At 53.1% G+C, this 24163-nt stretch overlaps 1 protein-coding gene across 1 annotated transcript in view; it reads right to left on the bottom strand.

Moving 5' to 3' along the window:
- Nucleotides 1-9450: 9450 nt before the first annotated feature.
- Nucleotides 9451-24163, bottom strand: part of LOC135325829 (olfactory receptor 14A16-like) — a gene marked incomplete at its 5' end in the record, with an annotated part of 92231 nt that continues 77518 nt past the window's right edge. Inside the window, 2 exons of the mRNA XM_064503807.1 lie at nucleotides 9451-9821; nucleotides 10254-10395. Of these exons, the coding sequence (XP_064359877.1) occupies nucleotides 9451-9821; nucleotides 10254-10395 (513 nt within the window). The remainder of the gene's footprint in view (nucleotides 9822-10253; nucleotides 10396-24163) is intronic.

Genomic DNA, 24163 nt, shown 5'->3' with positions numbered 1-24163 from the left:
TTTGTATTCTAATGAGTTAGGGATATATGGACATTGAATTCTTTCACCAAATTGTCAGTATTAACATAGAAAATAAGACATTTTGATTTAGTGTTTCTTCATGGCTTTAGCAGTTCTAGGATGTCCTTCATTAAAGAAGGCTTCTTCTCAGAAAGCAGAGGAGGTTGGCCACTGCCTTCTCACCAGGGAGAGTCACTGAAGCGCGGTCGGGGCTGATGGTCTCGATCCAGCTGCCTTCCATCTCGCTTGCCCCCTTGCCCTTGGCTCTCCTGTCCATCCAGGGAGAAAGGACGCTCTTGGCGTCTCGTCACCCAAAACTCTCCAAGGTGCCCCTCTCCTCTGCCTGTCGGCGAGGGGCCCCAACGTGGCCCTGCTGCCTCTTGTCCCCGCTCCTGGTTGTGGAGCGGCTCCGCAGGGCAGCGGTGGGGAGCGCGTGAGCAGTGCCCAGCAGCTCCGGGGCCTCGCAGGGAAGTGAGGGCTCTGCCGTGGCCCCGGGGAGACCTGTCTGTGATGCGGCAGCACGTGCCACTGTGACCTCAGCGGGTGTCATCTGGGGGCTCAGTAGGTCATCGCCATGGAGATGGCAGAGGCAGGGAGGCAGCAGAGCGATTTCCCCTCCTGTCCTGCAAAGCAGTCCCCTCCCTTCCCCCCAGTTCTGTCCCAGAACTGCCTGAGAAATCCTTGAGGAACGTCTGCAGACGGTGCCAAAGGCAGTGACCTCTCTCCAAGGGGGCCCTGGAGAAGTCACTTCTGCAGCCCCGCACCCACAGGTCTCTGCCCTGGGCAGAGCTGTGCGGGCAGCTGGGACTTGGGGGTTGCTTTGGGGTTTGGCGTTTTTCAAAGACGGGCTGCAAGTGCTGTGGGATGAAAGAGCACAAAGCGTGGCCACACGCTGAGATGCTTTGGTGAGCCTCACTCAGGGCTGGTTTCTCCTGTGGGTTGCTCTTTTAGGAGAAGTAGGATGTGAGAGAGTGTGGGACAGGAGGCAGCCTTCCTCCCTGAAGCACCACAGCAGGCTCTTTGTTTTTCCAAGTCCTCAGCAAGGTTTCTCCATCAGCGCTGCTTAAGATAGACGTGATAGGCCTGAGAAGAGCAAACGTGCCCTAAACAGCCGTCATGTGGAGGGCTTTGTGAGGGAGCCTGGTGCCTGGCAGGGTCCATAGCCATGGGCCAGACCAGGTATCAAATCTGGGGAAGTTTCTGCCTTTCCCAGGACTTTTGCCCAGCTTTTCTTCTGGGCACACTAGTACTGAGTCAAGGGGGATACTAATGCCCCTTCTCTTGGTAGCCACACTCCTCTTAATGCAACCCCGAAGGCATCTGAACTCACTCAGAGCGAGCACAATCCACTGGTTCATGTGACAACACACACGCCCTTCTCCTCAGGCCACTCCTGAGGCAGTCAGGTCCCAGCCTGTCCTGATGCACAGGGTTGTTCTTTCCCATGTGCAGGAGTTGCCACTTTATAAAACTTCATGATGTTCCTGTTGGCCGAATCCCCAAGTTTCTGAGGGTCCCCCGCACTGAAGCTCATTGTGTCAGCTCTTAATGTGTGTGTAGATGGTGCATGCTGACTTGTGGTGCCTCTGGCAAGATATCAATAGGGAGAATTGCAGATTATTCAAGTACTAAAGAAAAAAGGTCCTAGTTTCATGGAACTGCTGACCTAGGTAGGAATGACCCTGCCAATCATCTCAGAAATGGCAGCTGAGGGTACAAAGCAAGCACAACCAGGGCCTTTGGGGAAAGGGTAACCAGAGGGGGGCTGCTTGTATGGACGGGTATGAGGATATTAAGAGGGCTGAACATGGAATGGGTAAAGGAGAGAAAACCCAACGAAAGATGAAGCAAAGGGGTGATCAGGGCTGTTCAGGGGTACCTGCCAAGCAGCCCTGCAGCTGGACATCTCTGAGTGCAGCCGGACCTGAAAGCTAGTTGATCTGCTCAGACTTGTGCCTGAGTTGCTTCCCTGGTGAAGGAGACCTGAGGGCTTTCCCTAACATCAACAAGAGTAGAGCAGGAGGAATCTTTCCAGGTGGATGGGACCTGAGGCAGCCTCTAGCCCAACCTTGTGCTCACAGCAGGATGAGCTTTGGAGTCGGAGCAGGTTGCTGAGGGCTTGATCCAGGCTGGAAAACCTCCAAGGCTGCAGATACCAGAGCTTCTCTGGGCAACATGTTCCAGTGCTTGCCTATCTTCTCAGTAAAAAACTTTTTGCTTCTCTCCAGTGTGCTCCTCTCTGGTTTTGACCTATGGCTGTGGTCTCTCCTCCTCCACCAGGCACCATTCTGAAGAGCCTGGCTTTGTCTTCTCGAGGATCTCTTTGTACAGGAGGTCCCTTGTCCTGAGGGGCTAAAAAGTGGGTGCAGTATTGTACATGTTGTCCAACAAGTGCAGAGCAGAAGGGTCTGATCACTTCCCTTGACCTCCTGGCCGGGCTCCTATTCATATGGCCCAAGGTGCTGTTGGCCGCCTTTGCTGCCCGGCCACACGGCTATCTCGTATTTTGCCTTCTGTCTGCCAAAATCCTCATGTCCTTTTCCACAGAGCTGCTCCATGGCCCCACAGTGCCCAGCCTGGATGTCTGCAGGCAGTTGGTCTGTCCTGGGTGCAGGAACGTGGCATTTGTCCTTGCAGAATTTCATGAGACTCCTGGCAGCCTATTGCTCCTGCCTGTCTAGGTCCCTCTCAGTGGCAGCCCTCAAGACGAAGACTGGTGCCCACTCAGTTTGGGGTCATGTACAACCGTGACGAAAGTTCCCCCTGCAGCTCATTCATAAGGTGTAAAACAGGAGAGGTCCCAGGAGAGACCCTGTGGTGCTCCATTACTCCAACCCTCCAGGAACAACGCTACCTGTTCACCACTACCCTCTGAGCCCCATCATCCAGCTATGATGGCAGTTCTTTGTCCATTTGCTTGTCCAGCCACTCAGCCTAGTTTGTGTGCAAGTATACTGCGGGAGAAAGTGTCAAAAGCCTTCTGAAAGTTGAGGTACCTGATGTTCACTGCTCTCTGTTCATCCACAAATACAGTTCTTTTAACATAGAAAGCCATCACGTTGGTGAGGCATGATTTCCCCTCAGGAAATCTGTGCTGACTGTTCCCAGGCACCTCATTCTCCTTCCTTTACCCAGAAACGTGATTAGAGGGGGCTCGCTGCATGACACTGTGATCATCAAAGTGAGTCTGAACGGCCTGTAGTTGCCCAGGTTGTGCTTGTGGCCTTTGTGGAAGAGGGATGTAACATTTGCCCTTCTCCAGTCATTGGGTCCTCCCTGAGTCTCCACAGCTTTCCAAGATGACAGAGAGTGGCCTTGCTAGATAGAGGCCAGCTCTCTCAGCATCCTCAGCTGCAGCCCATCCAATCCTGTACACTTGCCAATAATTCCTGCCTCAGTCCTCAGGCCCTGCTGGTTGTTTTTCTCCTCAGGACTCCTGACTCTAGGCACAATGGCCTGGGAGACCTTGCTGGTGGGGGCCGAAGCCAAGGGATTGAGTTCCCCAGACCCATCTACCTCTGCTGTTACCAGATTGCCTGCCCCAGTCAGTCCTCAGCCATGGGCCGACATTCTCCTTGTTTATGCTTTCAGTGTTACTGAAGCAATAGCAGATCATCTTTTTTGCCCTTGACATTCCTTCTAGCCTCAGTCCTATAGGTGCTTTGGCTTTCCTAACAGCTTCCCTACTTCTCTGGACAGCATTTCTCACTTCCTGCTTTGCCGCCTCTCCCTTCTTTTTGTTCCTGTGTGCTGCATTTGTGCCCCAGGCTTTGTGCATTTGTGTACATCTGAGCTGCAGAACCTCCGCTGTGGCACCAGGGCTGAGCGTAGACTTGTCATGGTGATACCTGTTCCCAAGCCAGAAGGAAAGAGACCTGGCCATGCAGCTGTGGCAGGAGAGGTGCTTGGTTCCTGAGATGACTCTGCAGCACCTTGGGGCCTGTGATGGAGGTGACCAGATCTCCAGGAAAGACAAGGTGCCGCTGAGAAAGTCCCTGGGCCTCAACAGCCTGCAAGCCAGGCACACTGTGGTTGCATCATTAGCACCGTCCCTGTTCATAGCATGAGGGGTGAGAAAAGGTTTAGGGAGAGAAGAACTAGTGGGGTTTGAGAGGGTTGTCATGTGTGGAGACCTTGGTGTGATGTGCCTTGCATCTTTGCAGCATGCTCGGATGTAGATGGGATGGACTTTGCCTAAAGGCAGTGGTGGGAATCCCTTGTTTGGGAACAGGTAGGAAATGCGAGATGCCCTGGGGTGTTTGCCCAGCCACCACTCCAAAAGGGTAAGGACTTTTCCTGGAGGTCCTGTGCTGTACCTGCTAGAAACCTGGTGGTTGTGCTGGACACCCCGTGCATCTGACATGGCCCTGCACGAGCTGTTTGCAATGTCGGGATCTGCATATGTCTCGGCTTCCTAGTGAGCGGAGCTCTTGCAGTAGTCGGCATCAAGTGTCATTTCAGATGGCCAAGGAGATTCTGCACCTGGCCCCCAGCTGATGTCCTGGAAGCATATGGGTCTCATAATTATTCCATCAGAGCAAGGAGAAACTGGCACATGTCTTGGATCACCTCTGGCCCTTCAGATGTCCAAGGGTGTGTGTGTGGGCGTGTACAGCTGAGTGCCTCCCTGCATCTCCCTTGATTCCAGTGGGAGCTTAAACAAGGAGCTGCCATGCAGACAGGCATTTTGTGCACACTAAACTTGGGCAAGGGGAATCCCACCTCCTGTGAGTTTGTGGAGAGCACGGGAGGGAACTGTATCCTATTCCAGCAAAGGGCTTTGCAGTGAGCACTAGATGTATTGATTAACTCCTCTAAATCATCCCTGAAGCATGAGCAAACCAACTACCTTCTTGTGCCTGTGCTCTTATGAGATGGGAGCAGGGCTTTCCAGAGTGGGACGTTTCCACCTCTCTTAGACAGCCATGCTCTGGTGAGACCAACTGCAATGCTAGAGTCAGTCTCTCCACTGTTTTGAGAGGGACCCTCAGTGATTATTTTCATCTACTTCCGTGGCTATTTCCCAGGGGTGACCCTGCTGCCTTCCAGGAACTGTCAGCCCTGGAGCCCAGGGAAGGTCGCGAAGGTGCCCAGGGGACAGAGAAAGTCACATCATCAGCTGGGCCTCTGTTCCTGAGCTGGGCTTGGCTCCTGGGGCTGCCGGAGCCCATGGCAACCTGGCAGGCGCTGCAGAGAGCCAGCTCTGTCCAAGTGCAGCTCCTTTTCCTGGAGAAGCAGGACTCAGGGCACTGCCTGCAGGGGCCAGAATGAGATGGGCATCTCGGAAGTTGAAGAGAGTGGGGCATCAGAGGATGGCTGAGAGCTGCCTGCCGGGAGAAATCTTCCCAGCCCCTAACACAGTAAGTCTCTGGCTGCAGGGCAACATTGCTGCTGTGGCTGCCGGAGGCTTCCTCTGAAGCTGGCAGCTTCCACAGCTGAGAGGGTCTGTCAGGGCGGCTCTGCCAGCTCCTCCTGTTTGGAGCAGGAGGTGCTTTAGAGCAGGGCTTCCCAGCCACACCGTCAGAGGGACAGGCCATCACGGCTACCTTCTGCCAGGGACGGTGCTGGGGTGTGAAGCCAGGGAGTGCCCCCAGGTGTGCGTGGGCTGTCATTGAGAGCAGTGTCCCTGCGACCCAGGGTGCTGTGTGCCCGGGGCAGGGACTCTGCCGCCTGCGAGGGTCAGCACTCAGCCTGCCCAGGGAGCTGCCCAGGGCGCTGCAGGGAGAAGCTCTGGGTGGAAGGAGCGACCCCGAGAAGGGCGGCTTCATCCTCCTGTTGAGAGGGTGCTGCGGGGGTCAGGGCTGCTCTCAGCTCTCGCTCACCCCCAGGATATTTCCAGGGGACCTTTTCAAGCAGACAGCCATGGCCGGGGTTCCCTGAAAGATAAGGACCTTTCCTGAGGCTCTGCTTCCAGTTTCCCACTCTTTGCAGGAGGTGGGAGATGGTGGGGCAAGTGGGCAGGAAAGGAGCTGTGGATACTCCCAGACCATTACAGTGAGAGATCAAAAGGTTTCCGAGGGACCTCATTGCACCCTTTCACCCAGTGCTCTGCCTACAGGAAGCACCACCATCACCTTGCCTGGCCTCACCAGCGTTTGTCTGACCTGCTCCTTAGCACCTGCAAAGCCAGAGATGCCCCTGGGCAGTGCCCTGCTGCTGGGAGGTTTCTGCAGGGCAGAACTGAGTGCCCAGAGGGTGGGATGGGGTCTGTGAGCACTGGCAGGGAAAAGAGATGGGGCAGAGAAAGAGCTGCCAGGAGGAAAAGCTCCGGGCAGTGGAGATATGATCAGCCTCATCCTGGGCCTCCTCCACCCATGGTGCACAAGGGTGAAGAGGCTGGCTCCATCTTCTAGATGACCTCCTGGTAGGTAACCAGGGTGTCTACTCAGCCTACTGTAATGTCTTTCTTGTATACAAGAATATGGTGGGAGACAGCGTCAAATACCTTGCTTAAAATCAAGGCAAGTGACCTCCACTACTCTCTGCTCCTCCACAGTACAGGTCTTTTACCACAGAAGGCAATCAGATTGGTCAGGAATGATTCCCCTTCACTTAATCTATGTGGACTGTTCCCAGGCACCTTCTTCTCCTTCATGTGCCCAGAAAGGTGATCTAAGATGAATCGCTCCATGACACACTCCTCACTCAAGTGAGGTGGAATGGCCTGCAGCTCCCCAGATTGTCCTTGTGGCCTTTTTGAAGATGGGCACAACATATTCCTTTTTCTGGCCTTTGGGACCTCCCTCGATCTCCACAACCTTTCCAAGATGAGCCTGGTTGTGAGAGTGCTCAGCCCTCTCAAAGTCCTGACACCCTCCAGAAACCTCCTGGAGTGCTTGCACTCTGCTGTGACAGGGCGATGCAATTCCCTGCACAAGAACCAGGCCCTGTGATCCACAGGTTTCCTCACATTCATTAAAGGAGATGCATCCACCTCCTTACCTTAATTGGGTGGTCTGAAACTCATGCGCACCCACAAACTCTCATCCAGCCCCTGGTCCATCCCGGAGAAAAGAGCTCCATACATCTGAGCTGCCCCTTCACACAAAGGGCATCCTCCCTCCTCATCTTCCCCAACAATCTCTCCTGAAGAACTTGTACCCTGCCACCACAGCCCTCCAGTTGTGTGAGTGATTCCACCTCATTTCAGTGATTCCAGCCATGTGGCAGCACTGTGAAAGCTTGTGCATCTCCATCTGCTCCTGTCTGTGCCCCAGGCTGAAGACATTCACATATATTTGGGCTGCAGAACCTCAGCTATGGCACAGAGTGCACATTTATAATGGTGATACCTGTTACCAAGAGCCAAGGACACCGTGTATGCAGTGGCCCCACTTCAGAGCAGGGACGTGCTGTCATAGAGAGCAGGTGGCCATGCAATGGTGAAAGAGGTTCCCACTGAGAGAGCAAACCCTGCAGTGCCCAAGGTGAGGGGGAAACAGAGCTGGACAGTACACGAATGGCGGGAGAGGGGTTTGCTGTCCAAGCTGCCTCTGCAGTACTGTGGGGCCTGTGACAGAGGTGACCTGATCTCCAGGAGGGACAAGGTGCCACTGAGAAAGTCCCTGGGCCTGGACGGCCTGGCATCCAGACACCCTGTGGACATCATTAGCACAGTCCTCGTTGATATCATCTGGGGGTGAGAAAAGATTCAGAGCAAGGAGAGTTACAAGTTTGCAAGAGTGCAGGGACATGAGCGGAGACCTTGGTGTGATGGGCCTCCATTAATGCAGCTTGCTTGAATGTAGACAGGATGGCCTTGGCCTGAAGGCAGCAGTGGGATTCAGGTGTTTGGCCACAGGCAGGAAACCTCCAGGATATGGAGACCTGCAGGAGGACGGAGCTGGCCATGCACCACTCCACAGCTGGGGTGAGCAGCCAGCGGTGGAAAGAGGCCAGGTGAGGGGCTGGTCCGGGACAAAGGACCTGGGGCAGCTTCTCCAGTGTGTCCATGCAACACAGGGAACAACCTGGGATCTTCTCTTCTGCACCCTCCATGTCCTGATGCCTTTCCCAGCAGACCTGCATTTGCCCTGCAAGCACACAGCTGTGTGCTCCCACACTGCCTGTTCACACACAGGAGCTGCCTGCTAGCGTTTTGCCTCTCCCAAGCCCCTTCCAGACCAGACCAGCCACCTCCCCTGCCCTCTCCCCAGCCCACCCAGCAGAGCAGCCCAGGCTGGCAGTGGCCCCGCAGCAGGGCCCGCCGCAGGCTGCTGCAGAGCTCTGGGCACTCACACCGCAGCCCCAGCCCCTGTCCAGGACAGCACCAGAGTCCTGGTCCCGGGCTGCTCACGCAGATCCTGCTGCCCCAGCGACAGAGACGCCTGCCCCGAGCTGGTGCACACAGGAAAGGGTTTCTCTTTGTGTTCCTCCCCTGCACACACATGCACCCCTACTGCCCCCGCATGTCCCTGCTCCCCAGAGAGCCTTTCCCCCATGAGTGTGTCTCTGCTGCCCTGGCCGGCCATTCCTGCACCCCTGCCCTGTGCTCCCTGCAGGGCCCCGGGCTGGCGGTGCTGCTCTGCAAGGCGAGCGGGCTGTGGGACCACAGGGTGACTCCGCACTGGCCGTGCTGGTCAGGGCAGACCCAGCTGGACGAGCACCATTGCGCCTGACCACCCCCTCCCAGGGGCTGTGGCTGTGGACGATGCTTGAAGCAAACACAGGGCATTCCAAATGGCTCAGGAGGGGTTCACGTGTCATTTGGCAGAATGAATGTCTTTTTTTCATTTTAGATGACATGAACCAGTCTTGAGGCTCCCTTCCCTGTGCCTGCTGGGTCCCCTCTGCCTCTCCTGAGATTTCTGAGCCCTCAGTCAGTGCATTCTTTGGTTTAGCCCTTTACCTGTGGGTGACTCCACTTGGTTTTGTGAGTGTCCCCTCACTGCCCATCCCAGGCACATGCTGTCCCAGGAGATCCCCTGTGCTCTCTGGGTGGCTCCATATTCCCTTACAGAAGGACGGTCATCTGTCGCCAGTCCTGTAATATGGGAGACAGTCCCTGGCAGATACCACTTGGCCACTCGTCCACCCCGGGGGCACTGGCCACTCACAAGTGACAGCTGACTCCAGCCCTCATTCCCAAGCACATCACCCGATGAGTTCATGCCCCTCAGCTGATACAAAAACCAAGCACAGCAAAGGGCCTCTTGGGGTGCAACTCCCTGAGCACATTCTTGGCCCCAGCTGGGGAAGAAGAGCCCAACCTTCAGGCACTGTACTGAGGAAATCCCCTTTTATTACGGAGATGCTACCTGGGAGGCCAGCCCTGACACAGTGACAGGCAGATTTAGGGAAGGCCTCCAGGTCAGACAGATGGGCTTTGTGCTGCTGGAGAAGTGGGGTGAATTCAAGCATTTACAAACATGATTGTCGCAGAGAGAATGCCCAAAGCATGAGAGTTGCCTGAGATAAATTAGAAATCACTCGTGAGGTGAGATGGACAGTTCATTGCTGCTGAAACAGTACTAATTGAATGAGTTTCTTCAGTGTGTCCTTGAGCTCCTTGTTCCTCATGCTGTAGATGAGGGGGTTCACTGTTGGAGGAACCACTGCGTACAGGACAGCTGCCACCAGATCCAGAGATGGGGAGGAGATGGAGGGAGGCTTCAGGTAGACAAACATTGCAGTGATAACAAACAGGGAGACCACGGCCAGGTGAGGGAGGCACATGGAGAAGGCTTTGTGCTGGCCCTGCTCAGAGGGGATCCTCAGCACAGCAGTGAAGATCTGCACGTAGGACAGCACAACGAAAATGAAACACCCAAAGACTAAACAAACACTAATGACAAGCACCCCAGCTTCCCTGAGGTAGGAGTCTGAGCAGGAGAGCTTGAGGATCTGGGGGATCACAGCATTGCCTTGGCAGAGTGGTATTGAAAATGTGCTCCCAGTGTGCAGGAGAGCATTGAGAAACCCACTGGCCCAGGCAGCTGCTGCCATTTTGACACAAGCTCTGCTGTCCATGAGCATGCCGTAGTGCAGGGGTCTGCAGATGGCAATGAAACGATCATAGGCCATGACAGTGAGAAGAGAATACTCAGTTGACAAGAAAAAGGCCAACAGAAATACCTGTGCAGCGCATCCTGAGTAGGAAATGGCCCTGGTGTCCCACAGGGAATTGGCCATGGATTTGGGGACAGTAGTGGAGGTGGAGCCAAGGTCAAGGAGGGAGAGGTTGAGGAGGAAGAAGTACATGGGGGTGTGGAGGCGGTGGTCGCAGGCTATGGCTGTGATGATGAGGCCGTTGCCCAGGAGGGCAGCCAGGTAGATGCCCAGGAAGAGGGAGAAGTGCAAGAGCTGCAGCTCCCGGATGTCCACGAATGCCAGGAGGAGGAACTGGTTGAGGGAGCTGCTGTTGGACATTTGGTCCTTCCAGGCTGAGGGAACTGTCTGAGGAAGAAGAGACATTGACAAGTTAGGACAGACTTCTCCGAGGAATATTTTCTCATAAACTCCCCCAAACACACACACATTCCCTCTCCCCATCTCAGCACGACTGTCACTGAGCTTCATGGGTGCAGCTCTGGTTTGTGATGGCTGTGTTTGCCATGAAGAGCAGAGGCCTCTGCCCGTGGGCTCCAGAGGAGTCAGCCCTGACCTACAGCACTGTGAACATGGGAGCAGGGCTGACTCAACATCTATATTCACCTTTTTAATCAGATTTAATCCACTCCTTATGTAGAGGGGCTTTCAGCTTCTTCATTCCCAGTTCTAAAGAAGCAAGTTCATTGTGACTTTTAAGGATTTTTTGTTGTTTTCCTTTCTTTTCTTTTCTTTTAGATGCCCTTGTCACAGCTGAGACGTATTCTTGCGGACAGAAATCCTCAGCACTGCCACTGTACTCAGAGTGACCAGCTGTAGTTCTTGAGAGGCAAAAGGATTCACCATGGCTTTAGTGCAGAGGGAGGAGAGCTGGTCTGTCCATCCATCTTGTTCCCAGTTGCCCTGTGCTTGCACCTTGGAGGTGGAGGACAATTGCACTTGTGTTACCCTAAACAGAAACAACAATGCTGAGAGCAGAGGAATGTAGTTCCAAAGTGCAGGTGAACCAACCCAGCACCCTTTCTCTGAGCATCTGAAGGACATCTCAGCCCCCCCCCCCTTCTAACCAGGAACACATCAGGATCCTTCCAGATGCCCACATGCAGCCTGCCAGCAGCATTTCCATGGCCTCAGTATCGAAGTGGCTTCTCCATGGGGCACCTAGATAACACCCAGATGCAATGAGGATCTCTGCCCTTCTGGAGGGCAGCTGCAGCCCAGCTGGACACCCCCCGAGGGAAATAGTGGAATGTCCTAAAAGGATGGGGTGTCCTGAAGAGGGAGCTGGCTCATTCCCCTTCCAAAGGGAAGGACAAGGGAGCATGGACAGGTGGGAAAGAGGACTACCATGGTGTTTCTGCTGAGGGAGGGAAGCACAGGCAGAGACAGGGGGGCACTCGGGAGTTTCTCCTCCTCTGCACGTCTGGCTGCTGGGGAAAGGACTCCTGCCCTGCACCCCACAGCCTGGAGGGCAGAGGGCTGTGCTGGCTGGGAGAGCAGAGGAGGCCTGGGAGTTTGCAGTTTCCCCTCACACTTTGACCACGACTCTGCTGCCTGCAGCCGTCCCTGCGGGAAGCTCTTTCTCTGTCCCCGTGTCTCTCCCCTGTCAGTGCTCACAGACCCCATCCCACCCACCCACTGGGTGCTCAGCTCCGTCCTGCAGACACCTCCCGGGGGCAGGGCACTGCCCAGGGGCCCCTCCATGTTTGCAGGGACTAAGGAGCAGGTGAGACAAACCTTGCTGAGGCTGGAAAGGTGATGCTGGCTCTGCCTGTCGGCTGAGGGGTGGATGAAGGGATGAAGAGGAAGGTGTCCTCTCTCAGTGTCGCTGCTTCAGTCTCAGTTCCCCAGCTAAACCTGACAGATCCACGATTGTTTCTGCCCACCCAAAGAGAAGGAAACTCAAAGCACAGCCTCAGGAAAGCTCCTTCCCTTTCAGGCATCCCCTGCCTTGCCCTTCCTTTGGAAAAGTCCCCTCCAGAAATGTCCTCAGGGTGAGCTGGAGCTGTGAGCAGCCCTGACCCCCACAGCACCCTCTCAACCGGAGAACGAACCTGCCCTGGCAGGGGTCCCTCCTCTCACCCACAGCTTCTCCCCACAGTGCCATGGGGAGCTCCCCGGGCAGGCTGAGTGCTGACCCTCACATACAGCAGAGTCACTGCCCAGGCACACGGCACCCTGGGGTGCAGGGACACTGCGCTGAATGACAGCCCGGCACACACCCGGCTTCACCCCCCGGCAGCTGTCCCCAGCAGAAGGTTGCAGGATGCCCTGTCCCTCTGCTGCTATGTCAGGGAATCTCTGCTCTAAAGCACCTCCTTCTCCTCCACACTGGAGAAGCCAGAAGATCCATCCTTTAAAAACCTATCAGTCATGGGCTGGGTTTAGAATACGCCTCCAGAAACATCTGTAGTTTTGCCCCGCAGCCAGGGACTTACCATGCAAAGGGCTGTGATGACTTCTCCCACCATGAGCTCTCCCCTGTCCTCCCACTCCACACTGCCTTTCACTTCTCTCTCTCTTGTCTCAGCTCATGTCAGCAACAGCAGGCAGTGCCCGCAGCCCTGCTGCTCTTGACAGGGGAGCTGCTCCTGCACACAGCTGTCTCTCAGCAGTGCTGCCACGTTGCCATGAGCTCCCTCTGTCCCAGGAGCCTGGCTGCTCTCAGCAGCAGTGGTCCAGCTGAAGGCCTGAATTACTCTGTCCCTTGTGCTCCCTGCTCCTGGGGAATGCTCACTGAACTAGATGAAAATAATTACCTGTGGTCTATCTCTCAACAGTGGAGAGAAACTGATTCCAGCTTTGCAGTCTGTTTCATCAGAGGATGGTTATCTATGAGAGGTGGAAATGTCCCACTCTGGAAGACCCTACTCCCATCTCTTAACTACACAGGATGCCTAGAAATGGGGCAAGAAGGGACATTGTTTACCCATGGTTCAGATATTGATTCAGATGAGTCAATCTGGGCATCTGATGCCTGTTCAGAAGCCCCTGGGATGAAGTGGGATTCAGATCCATCTCATGAACTCCACAAACAGAGTAGGTGGGATTACTCTTTGCCCAGCCTGAAGTGAGCACAACAGAGGTGCCTGCATGCAAACTCCTTGTCTGTGCTCCCATTATAATCACCAGAGATTTGAGGGTGGGAGTCAGTTACTCGCACACAAACACCTGGTGAAGAGATAGAGGTGGTCTGAGACATGTGCCAGTGTCTGCTTGCTCTGATGGAGCAACCCTGAGACCTACATCCTCCTCGAGCATCAGGTGGTGGCCAGGTGGGGAATGTCCCTGGCCATCTGAAATGACGCTAGCTGCCTAATGCTGATAGAGCTCCACTCACCAGGAAGCTGAGACACGTGCCAATCCCTACACTGCGAACAGTTGATGTAATTCAATGACATTAAAAAATAGTCTGTGAGGGCCATGTCAGATACCTGGGGTGTCCAGCACACCACATGTTTCTAGCAGATACCCCATGGGACCTACAGGAAGGCCAGGTCCTTTCGGACTGGTTGCTGGGCAAGTGCCCCAGGGCACCTCAGGTTTCCTGCCTGTGACCAAACACCTGAATCCCACTGCTGCCTTCAGGCCAAGGCCATCCTGTCCACATTCAAGCAAGCTGCATTAATGGAGGCTCATCACACCCAGGTCTCCACTCATGTCCCTGCACTCTTGCAAACTTGTAGCTCTCCTTCCTCTGAATTTCTTCTCACCCCCAGATGATATGAACAAGGACTGTGCTAATGATGTCCAGAAGGTAGCTTGATTCCAGGCTGTCCAGGCCCAGGGACTTTCTCAGTGGCACCTTGTCCCTCCTGGAGATCAGGTCACCTCTGTCACAGGCCCCACAGTACTGCAGAGGCAGCTCAGGCAGAAAACCCCTCTCCCACCATTTGTGTACTGTCCAGCTCTGTTTCCCCCTCACCTTGGGCACTGCAGGGTTTGCTCTCTCAGTGGGAAGCTCCTTCACCATTGCATGGCCACCTGCTCTCTATGACAGCAGAGTCCCTGCTCTGAAGTGGGGCCACTGCATACACGGTGTCCTTGGCTCTTGGTAACAGGCATCACCATTATAAATGTGCACTCTGTGCCATAGCTGAGGCTCTGCAGCCCAAATATATGTGAATGTCTTCAGCCTGGGGCACAGACAGGAGCAGATGGAGATGCACAAGCTTTCACAGTGCTGCCACATGGCTGGAATCACTGAAATGTGGTGGAATCACTGGCACAACTGGAGGGCTGTGGTGGCAGGGTACAAGCCCTTCAGGAGAGATTGTTGGGGAAGATGAGGAGGGAGGATGCCCTTTGTGTGAAGGGGCAGCTCAGATGTATGGAGCTCTTTTCTCTGGGATGGACAAAGGGCTGGGTGAGATCTTGTGGGTGAGCATGAGTTTCAGACCACCCAATGAGGGAGAGGAGGTGGATGCATCTCCTTTAAATGATGTGAGGAAGCCTGTGGATCACAGGGCCTGGTTCTTGTGCAGGGAATTGCATCGCCCTGTCACAGCAGAGTGCAAGCAGTCCAGGAGGTTGCTGGAGGGTGTCAGGACTTTGAGAGGGCTGACCACTCTCACAACCAGGCTCATCTTGGAAAGGTTGTGGAGATCGAGGGAGGTCCCAATGGCCAGAAGAAGGAATATGTTGTGCCCATTTTCAACAAAGGCCACAAGAACTACCTGGGGAGCTGCAGGCCATTCCACCTCACTTGAGTGAGGAGTGTGTCATGGAGCGATTCATCTTAGATCACCTTTCTGGGCACACGAAGGAGAAGAAGGTGCCTGGGAAGAGTCCACATAGATTAACTGAAGGGGAATCATTCCTGACCAACCTGATTGCCTTCTGTGAAAACAAGACCTGTACTGTGGAGGAGCAGAGAGTAGTGGAGGACATCTGACATGACTTTAAGGAAGGTGTTTGATGCTGTCTCCCACCATATTCTTGTATACAAGAAAGACATTACAGTAGGCTGAGTAGACCACCAGATGGCTAAAAATGTGGTTAGATGGTCGAGTTCAGAGGATTTTTGTGAATGGGTCATTCTTTCCCTGGAAGTTGCTGACAAGTGGAGTGTGCAGAGGTCTATACTGCCACCAGACCTGTCTAAACAGGTGCATCAGTGACCTGGAGGAGGCAATTCTCATCACATTTGAGATGACACCTAATGGGGCAGAACAGTCACATGCTTGAGGGCTGCCATTCAGAGGGACCTCAGCCGGGAGGAGGAATGGGCTGTCAGGATCTTTGTGAAATTCAGAAGGACAAATGCCAGGCCCTGCACCTCGGAGAGACCAACACCCTGGAGCGATACACACTGGGGAGTCCCTGGCTGGGCAGGACCTCTGAGGAGAAGGACCTGGGAGTCTTTGTGGGCAGCAAACTGAACATGAGCCGGCAGCATTCCTTGGCAGACATGGAGGCCACAGCATCCTGGCCTGCATGAACCAGAACAAAGCCAGGAGATCAGTGGATCAGTCCCCCTCTACTCAGGCTTCTTAGAGCACATCTAGATCCTGCATCCAGTTGGGGCCCCGTACAGAAGAATGCTGTTGATCACTCTGAGCGATTTCAGTGGCAGGTCCCCAAGGTGCTTGGGGGCTGGAGCACTTGCCCTGAGAGGAGAGGCTGAGGGAACAGGGCTTGTTCAGCCTGCAGAAGAGAAGTCTTTTGGGGTGACTCTTAGCAGCTTCCCAGCTCAAGGTCGCCACCCATAGTGAACCATGCTTTTATAGGGATTCATGGCAGAAGAATGAGAGGAAATGGTTAAAATCTAAGATTGGATAGCAGGGAGAAAAATCCCTGCTATCTAATCCAATGCTATCCAGTGAGGATATTAAAGCATTTGAAGAGCTCATGGCCTCTCCATTCTTGGAGGCTTTCAGGATGCTGTTGGACAAAGCCCAGAGGAACTGTAGTGTGACTTCAGTGTTGATCCCGATGGGAGCAGGAAGTTGGACTAGAGACCTCCTGAGGTCACTTCCAACTAAAAGGGATGGGTGATTCTGGCATCTCTGGCGATAGCTACTGCGATTCTTGGATAGCAGGGAGAAAAATCAATGAGGATAATGAAACATTTGAAGAGCTTATGGTCTTTCTGTTCTTGGAGGCTTTCAGGACACTATTGGACAAAGCCTGGAGGAACTTGGTGTGACTTCAGTGTTGATCCTGATGGGAGCAGGAGGTTGGACTAGCGACGCCCGAAGGTCGCTTCCAACTGAAAGGGATGGGTGATTCTGGCATCTCTGGTGATAACTACTGTGATTCCTGAACTCCTGAATTCCTTTTCTGCATGTGTTTTAGCACCACTCAAACCACCCCCAGAGCCTGCCCCTCCTCGTGCTGCAAGGTTACCTCCTTTTAATTATGAATGACTGCTTGCCCTCCTCACCATCTACAATACCTGTACACTACAACATGATGTCAAATGAGTGTGACATATGCAGAAGGTCATGGCATGAAGGTGATTGCACTCTAACAGCCCTAAGGTCCTCTGCAGATCCAGTAAAATCCAGAAGGATTGGGAGATCCATTAAACAACCTAGGAACACTTTTGTACACTTGACTTTGTCAGTGTGGGAGGCTGAGGGAGCTGGGTTTGTTCAGCCTGGAAAAGAGGAGGCTTTGGGAAGACCTAGGATTTGCCTGCCCATACCTACCAGGAGGTCATCAAGAAGATGGAGCCAGCCTCTTCACCCTTGTGCACCATGGGAGGAGGAGGGCCAGGATGAGGCACTAGCTGAAACAAGAGAGGTTCAGGCTGGGGATAAGCAAAAATGTTTTACCCATCCAAACAGTGAAGCACTGGGACAGGTTGCCCAGACAGGTTGTGCCATCTCCATCCTCAGAGGTTTTCAAGTCCTAAATGACTAAAGCCCTCAGCAACCTGCTTGGAGCTGACAGCTGAGCCTGCTGTGAGAAGCAGGTTGGTCTAGAGACAACCGGAGGTCCCTTCCAGCCTGAATGATTTGGCATTTCCTTCCACCCCGGGTCTTCCATTGTTGACCTTAGGGAAAACATTCAGCTTCCCCATGGCTATTGAAGTACATCAGACAAAAGTATGAGCACATCAGCTGCATGTGTCTTGTCCTGCTCTGGTCAGAGCAGTTCAGATTCAGGACTGCTTGGCAGGTACCCCCAGGTGGCCCTGATTTTTCATTGATTTCCCTTTTTATTGCATTTTCCCCTCTTTTCCACCTTACAAGCTCTTCTCTTTTACCACCCTGCTCTCCTCCCATGCAACCAGCACACCTCTATTTACCCTATACCCATTGACCCTGGTCTTGCTTGCTTTGTACCTGCCCTTGGCTTCTCTGAGATGGCTGCCATGCTCATTTCAACCATTTCCAGCAGTTCTTTAAAACAGCATGGCCTTTATTATCTGTAGCGTCCTGCAGTTCGTCATGCTGTTATCCTGTCAGAAGCATGGCAAGATAGGATGAGCCATCTGCACACACACACATTCACAGCTGACACAAAGGAGCTTCAATTCAGAGGGACCTTGAGAAGCTTGGAGATGAGGCCAAGAGAAACCTCCTGAAGTTGTGCAAGGAGAAGCAGCAGGTTGGGCCTTGGGGGAGTGACCCTGGGGAGAAGGGCCTGGACATCATGAGGGATGCCATATGAGCCCATGGTGCATGCTCACCACAGATCAGGCCAGCTGCATAGGGGGCTGCATTAGGAAGCATGTGGCCCCCCAGACAAGGACTGTTTTTATCCCTCCACCTAGCACTGGGGTGGCCACATCTGGAATCACATGTCCCAGTGTGGTACACGCAGTGCTGGAGGAATGGGGAGGACCTGGAGAGGGTGCAGAGGAGGTCTGCCAAGAGCGGGTATGGGTCATGCAGCACATGAGCTGTACAGGGAGGCTGAGGGACCTGGGCTACATTATCCTGGTGAAGTTGAAGCTAAGGGCAGTAGAGTAGTAGACCGTGAGTGCTTGAAGGGTGGTTTCAGAGATGTTGGTGCTTTTTTTGGTGGTGGGAAGCAGCACAAGAAGGAGAAACACCCACAATCTTCAGCTTGAGAGGTTCAGACCAGATTTTATAGAAATAAATATCACTTGAAGGGTAGTGCTGTGGTGCAAGAGGTCAGGCAGAGGGAGCCTGTGGTGAGCCCCTGGCTTTGTGTTTGAAGGAAAAGCAAGGGAGGGTGGAGAGACATCAGTAAAGGTGGGCAGATCCCTGGGTGAGAGCAAGGAGGGGAAGCAGGCTGGGTGTCTACAGGCTGCAGTGAAGAAGGGGCAGGCATGGGACAGTGTAGGACAGCCTGGGGTGGAGATGGCCAGGGGCACTGCCAAGGCTGAAAGCTTCCGACAGAACTGAGGTCTTTGTCCTCTTGGCTATGGCTCCTGTATCTGCCACTGAGGCCTGCCAGAAGACACCATTTCCTTGTAGTCTGAGGCCTTGTTTCCTCCTCTCACTGATGGGGCCTGTGAGGTGCCATCTCACTGTCCCTCACTCAGTGTGGCACACCCCCACCCTCACACTGCCCCCACAAAGAGCCCTGAGCAAAGCAGGAGGGAAACGATCACCCTACCCAGGGCTGGGTGTCAGTGCTTGGCCATGTGGTATGATAAAACACACCTAGGCTGACTTGGCATCAGAGCCACCTGCACATTTCCTTTGCCTACCTGTAACAACTGCCTCCAGCTTTCTGCTCTCATCAGCCCCTGGAGAGGCCCTGTGAGTAATGGCCCTCAGGGGGACCCATTAATGCTCCAAGAAACTTTGGGATCTGTTTCTGAATGCAACTTCTTGAGAGCTTGCTTCACTCTCCTCTCAGAATCTGATGTTCATGGACTCACCACTAAATACTCCTGAGGGGTCATTGCAATGCAAAAAGCCCTGATGAGCTCCTAATTATCCCCATAATTTCCCTCAGTTCTTCAGATCTGGTGTGGTGAATTGGAGAGGTTTCAGGAGCGTCTTTACAAGAGGAAGAAGCATCAAAAAAAAAAAAAGAAGAAGAAGACGACGACAAAGGATTCCTGCTTTTAAAGTTTTCTTTTCTGTACAGCATACAGAACAAGTGATATTCACATTCTCCGATTGACAGTGACTGAGAGGGTCTCCAGAGGAATCTGGATGTGTGAGAAAAGCAGTATTTTTGACAGCAGACATGTATGAACAGCCTTCCTCCTCCCCTCCCCAGCCCTGCCATTTCTCTCTTCGGCCACTGGGGACCTACATCACCCTTGTAAAAATCAACCCTTTTTCCACTGAAGTCTGTAGCTGAGTGTTACAGCCTCTATGCACCAATTCCCACCTGCTTTCCTTCGAGAACTAGCTGCAAAGAGACATAGGAGGATAATTCTGAGCTGTGATCAAAACAACAAAACATGGTACATTTGAATGAAAAATAAGATACACTCCTTAACTGCATGCTAAGTCCAAGGTGCCTCCAGTGATGTTCACTTTCCACAAGGAATAACCTTGCTAGAACGATTTTTGACAGCTAGACAGGAAAGGAGAGATAGCAACACAATTCAGGAGTTGTCTAAAGAAACAATGAGACTTCTGGAAGAGGAGGCAAGATGAACTATCTGAGTGATTGAAGAGTAAGAGCAGGAGGAGAAATGGAAAACTATGGAAAGTTTCTTTCTACACATAGTCTGATGCAAAGATGACTGTAGAAATGATCAGTTTAATCAGGGCATGGAGAAAGATGTGAAAGATTGGTGAGGTTAAAAGCACAGTAGAACAGACAGAGCAGCGAGAATGCAAGTTTGAGGGAGACCAGTATTTCTTCTCCTGGGATTCAAACCCTTCCTGAAGATTTCCAGGAGTTCCTCAAAGGAAAACATGGACAATTTATTAAAATTATTGAATTATTTCAGCTGAGGAAAAGGTGCTCATATTTTTAACACATTTTTAAACAGTCCTTCACCTTTCCAGGCAGAGCTCAGGTGTCTAACCACAAGCATGTAGTGGCACTTGGAGAGGCCCTGGTGTATGTGAGGTACTTGCCTGGGCCTGGCAGCTCTCAGAGTTGACCTGCGGGAGACCAGAGCCCCTCTGAGGTGCAGATGGAGGCTGGGCAGAGGGGACCAAGGCACCTACAAAGACACCACATGTCTGTGTCCCTGTCACTGCATCTCACCCCAGGTGGAAATCACTTTCCTTTACAAAACACACACACACACACACACACACACACACACACACACACACACACACACACTCTCACTCACTCACTCACTCACTCACAGAATCTGCCCCAAACACCAACAAGGAGGAGTACAAGAACATAAAGACTGTTAAAAGCTGAAAAGTGTAAAAAATAATTCTTTGCTTTTTAATTTCTTCTTTGTTTCAATTTTATTGTCATTTTCTAAACATTTCTGTTATAATCAGGCCTACAGCATGATAAAAGACAACACCGAGTCCAGGGCTCACCAAAACCACTCCCTGCCCAGGGCTCTCCATGCCACTCCTCGCTCTTTCCAAAGAGCCAGGCGCACTCTGAGGGCTCGAACTCTCTTGACCAGTAGCGGAAAACAGGGTGACCGGCTTCAATGAAATGAGATATCTTTGGATGGCCAGATTGGCACCAATCTCAACATACCTGTGCTGCAGTGCTGAGGCCCTAAACACCTAGCCACACTCCCGGGACGGTCAATGAAGTGTAACTGATTTTAGGCAGCAACAGGGAGGAGGCTGATCTCACCCAGTGCCAGACCCCTTCAAGGCAGATGTCTCTGCCTAATCCAGCTGCCTGCACTTCCCCTTCTAGGCAATGGAGAGAAATAAGGTGTCTCCCTGAGAGGTGTTGGGAGACTTCTCCTGGTGACCAGCTAATGCTCCAGAAAGGTTCCCGTAGCTCCTGGATCACATTCCCCAGCACTGCCTGGGAACACAGCGACAACAGGGCATCTCGGGCAGCAGTAGCCTCTCTAGGTGCCCCATTTAATAAAGGCCTGAATGTAAACTTTTAGTCAAAAGTCCAAACCTATCCAAAGTAGAACTCTATGCAATAACTGAGAAAAGCCTTCCTTTCCAGAACTTCAAATACTATTTGTCAATTCGCATGTTGTTTTTCCTTTCTTTTTTATTGGCAGCACCATGTCCATGCACTACAGTAATTACTTCCTCTGTTTGAGTATATACATATGTATGCACAGTTATTCATCACGCCCTATTTCCTACCCACACTTTGAATGGGGAAGTTTTCTGCTGAGAAACACCTCTATTTAAATTGATGTACTTCTCTCTCTTCTGCCTCTCTGCCCTGTCTTCTTCCTCGGCCTAGTCTGTCTTTACAGAGCTCTCCCTAGAAACATGAACTGTGATTGAATCACAGCACTTAGGATGGAGGAGACCTCTGGATGTCAGGTCCCCCCAGTCCCACCTCCCTCCTCAATGCAGAGGGAACTAAATGAGCTTGCTCAGGGGCTCACTCCAATTGCACATAGTCCACAAAGGTACTAAGAGTGCGCTTCATCCCATGTCCCAGGCCATTAATGAAGAAGTTCAACAGTGTTGCCCCCTGTGTTGATCACGGAGGGATGCCACCAGTAACCAGCCACCAGTTTGGCCTCCTCATACCACTAATCACAGCCTTTGGGCCTGATGGACCAGCCAGTCTTCCACCTGCTTTATGGTTCATTTATCGAGTGCAGATCTCAACAGTTTGGCTACAGGTAGAACAGGGATGACTGTGTCAAAGGCCTTGCCAATATGAGGGCACACCAAGTCCCCTGCTTTCCCCTTGTGCCCACAGTCTTATGGTAGAAGGCATTCAGGTTGGTCAGGCAGACTTTCTATTTCCCTTTGGTCAGCCCATGCTGGCTCCTCCAATCCTTGCCCTCCAGATGCTTGGAGATGGTTTACAGAAGCATTTGCTCCATCACCTTCCCAGGGACTCGCATGAAGCTGACCTGCATTCTTCCTCTTGCCCTTCTCTGGAAATGGGTGTGATGTCTGCCTTTTCCCAGATAGCAGGAACCTCCCTGTTTGCCCTGACATTTCAAAGACAATCAAGAGCAATGTCATGTGGGCACTAGGAGCCTTAGGGGCAGCTCTTACCGGTAGTATGTAAGGCAGAAAAGACAAGGAGAGACTCAGCTTTTTCCCTGTCCTTGTCACTATGTCCCCTGCCCCACTGAGCAGTGAGAGCACATTCTGCTTAGCTGCCTTCCTTGTGCTGCCAGCATGCTTACAAAAGCCCTCCTGGTTGCCCTCCCCACCCCTTGTGAGCTCTGGCTCCAGCTCCAGCTTTCCTAGCTCCATCGCTGCACCCACAGGCAAGGTTTCTGTCTGCCTCCTGGGCAACCTCTTCCCTCTTCCACCCTCCGGGAACTTCCTTCCTGTGGCTGAACTCCTAAGTCAGGGTGCCCCTGGTCATCCATGCGGTTCTCCTGCCAGGCCCTGCTTGACTCCCATCACATCACACTGGTTTGTTCCTGGGCTTTGAGGACGTTGTCCCTGAAGATCCACGAGGGATCCATGGCCTCTCTGCCCTCCAGGACAGTCTCCTGTGCCAATTAACCTGGTTCTGGCCTAACAGCAGCACAGGCACAGGTGACTTCCAGGAACCTACACCAACCAATCAGGTACTGAGGCAGAAGTGACCTCACAAGCACAAACCCCAGCCAGGTCCCTGCTCCTGGCCTGTCATGTTCTCTCACAGAAGTGACCCTCTCCTTGACTCCCAGCAATGTGGGGAAGGTTGTTCTCCGGGGTTTGCTTGCTTCTGCAAGAGCTTCTCAGGAGCTAGGAGAGGGCCTCGGAGGTGGCAGTGCCCTGGCCCCAGGCACACAGCAGCACCTTCACTCTGCCAGCCATGGGACCTCTCTTTCCTCCCCCCAGGTCTCTGCTCTCCAAGCTGCTCTCCAACAGGGTGACAAGTGCCTGAGGTCCCCTTGCCCACACACAGGGCATCATCCTGATGGATTCCCATGAGCACTGCCAGATGGTTGTCCCCAAGCGCCTCACCCGGGAAGCGTTTGCAGGAGGGAGACAATCAGTTATCACAGCCACAGGCAATGCAGTGCCATGAGGATCCCTCCGGGCCTGTTCTTCCAGCACTTCCTTGAATGGCATGCTCGGGAGCAACAGGACGGGCCAGGTCCCATCTGTGCCCATCCAGCCGGCTGCAGGGAGTCCCTGGGGTCCTGGTTTAGCTCAACAGAAGGAAATTCTCAGTGTAGCGGCAGGGCTGCCACTCACTGCTGCCTTCCACACTGGTCCCGGAGCTTTGAGGTCCCCAACTGAAACCTTTGTTTGAGTGCCCAGCAACTGCCCCTTGGCTGGAAGGGGTGTCTCCAACCCTGATGCCCTCTATGCCACAGGGGGTGTCAGCAAAAGACCCGCCTTCCCCCAGGTACTGCTGTTCATGGAGGAAATGGCTCTGCCAGAGAGGGGGTCAAATCCACCCGTATTTGGAGATGTTTACCCGTGGGACTGCTGCCTTCATCCCCCCTCTCTGGAGTTGTTTCTACTTTCTTCCTCCACCTCTCCCACAGAAACTTCTTGGACTCTGTGGTGGGTGTCCTGAGCTGCTGTCATGAGCAATCGGAGGAGGCTGTACCCAGCCCTGTGGCTCAGGGACTGGGATCCTTGGCACCTGGGGAGGGTCCCTGCTCCTTGGCTTGCCCAGGCCTTTGCTGTGAGCTCTCATGCACACACTTACTCTTGCAGTGGGCTCCCCACGATGCCCAGATTATCGGCATGGCATGTCTCTGGACTCAGCTCTTTCTCCAGAGGGATGATCCATTATGCAAGGGAGAAAATATAACGCAGTATAGACTGAGAAGTGACTAGAAGAAATATCACTGAAGAGTATAGAAAGCATCAGGTAGTTTATAGTCACCTGCCTGACAATCATTCCTAATCCTGTCTCTTTCAAACTAAATGCAGGCTTCATCCCACAGCCACTGAAGCCAAACGGAAGCCTTACTCCCCCCCAACACCCCGCTGCCCCCATTTGGTGTGAGTATGAGTCCTAATGCTTTAATTAAAAAGCTAGACTTGGAAAAACATGTTCTCTCAATAGAACATTATAATCCTGGCCATGTGCTTGGTGGTTGAGTAAAGAAATAGTCTCTCTGGAGCTCTCTCCCTTGAGCAAGCCTGGGTACCTCTGGCACCAGCCACTTGGCAACTGGCAGAAAGGCCTT

Source organism: Dromaius novaehollandiae, unplaced genomic scaffold (assembly GCF_036370855.1).
Source record: "Dromaius novaehollandiae isolate bDroNov1 unplaced genomic scaffold, bDroNov1.hap1 HAP1_SCAFFOLD_30, whole genome shotgun sequence".
In the NCBI taxonomy this organism is placed as follows: Eukaryota; Metazoa; Chordata; class Aves; order Casuariiformes; family Dromaiidae; genus Dromaius; species Dromaius novaehollandiae.
This window is presented reverse-complemented; position numbering and strand designations above follow the sequence as displayed.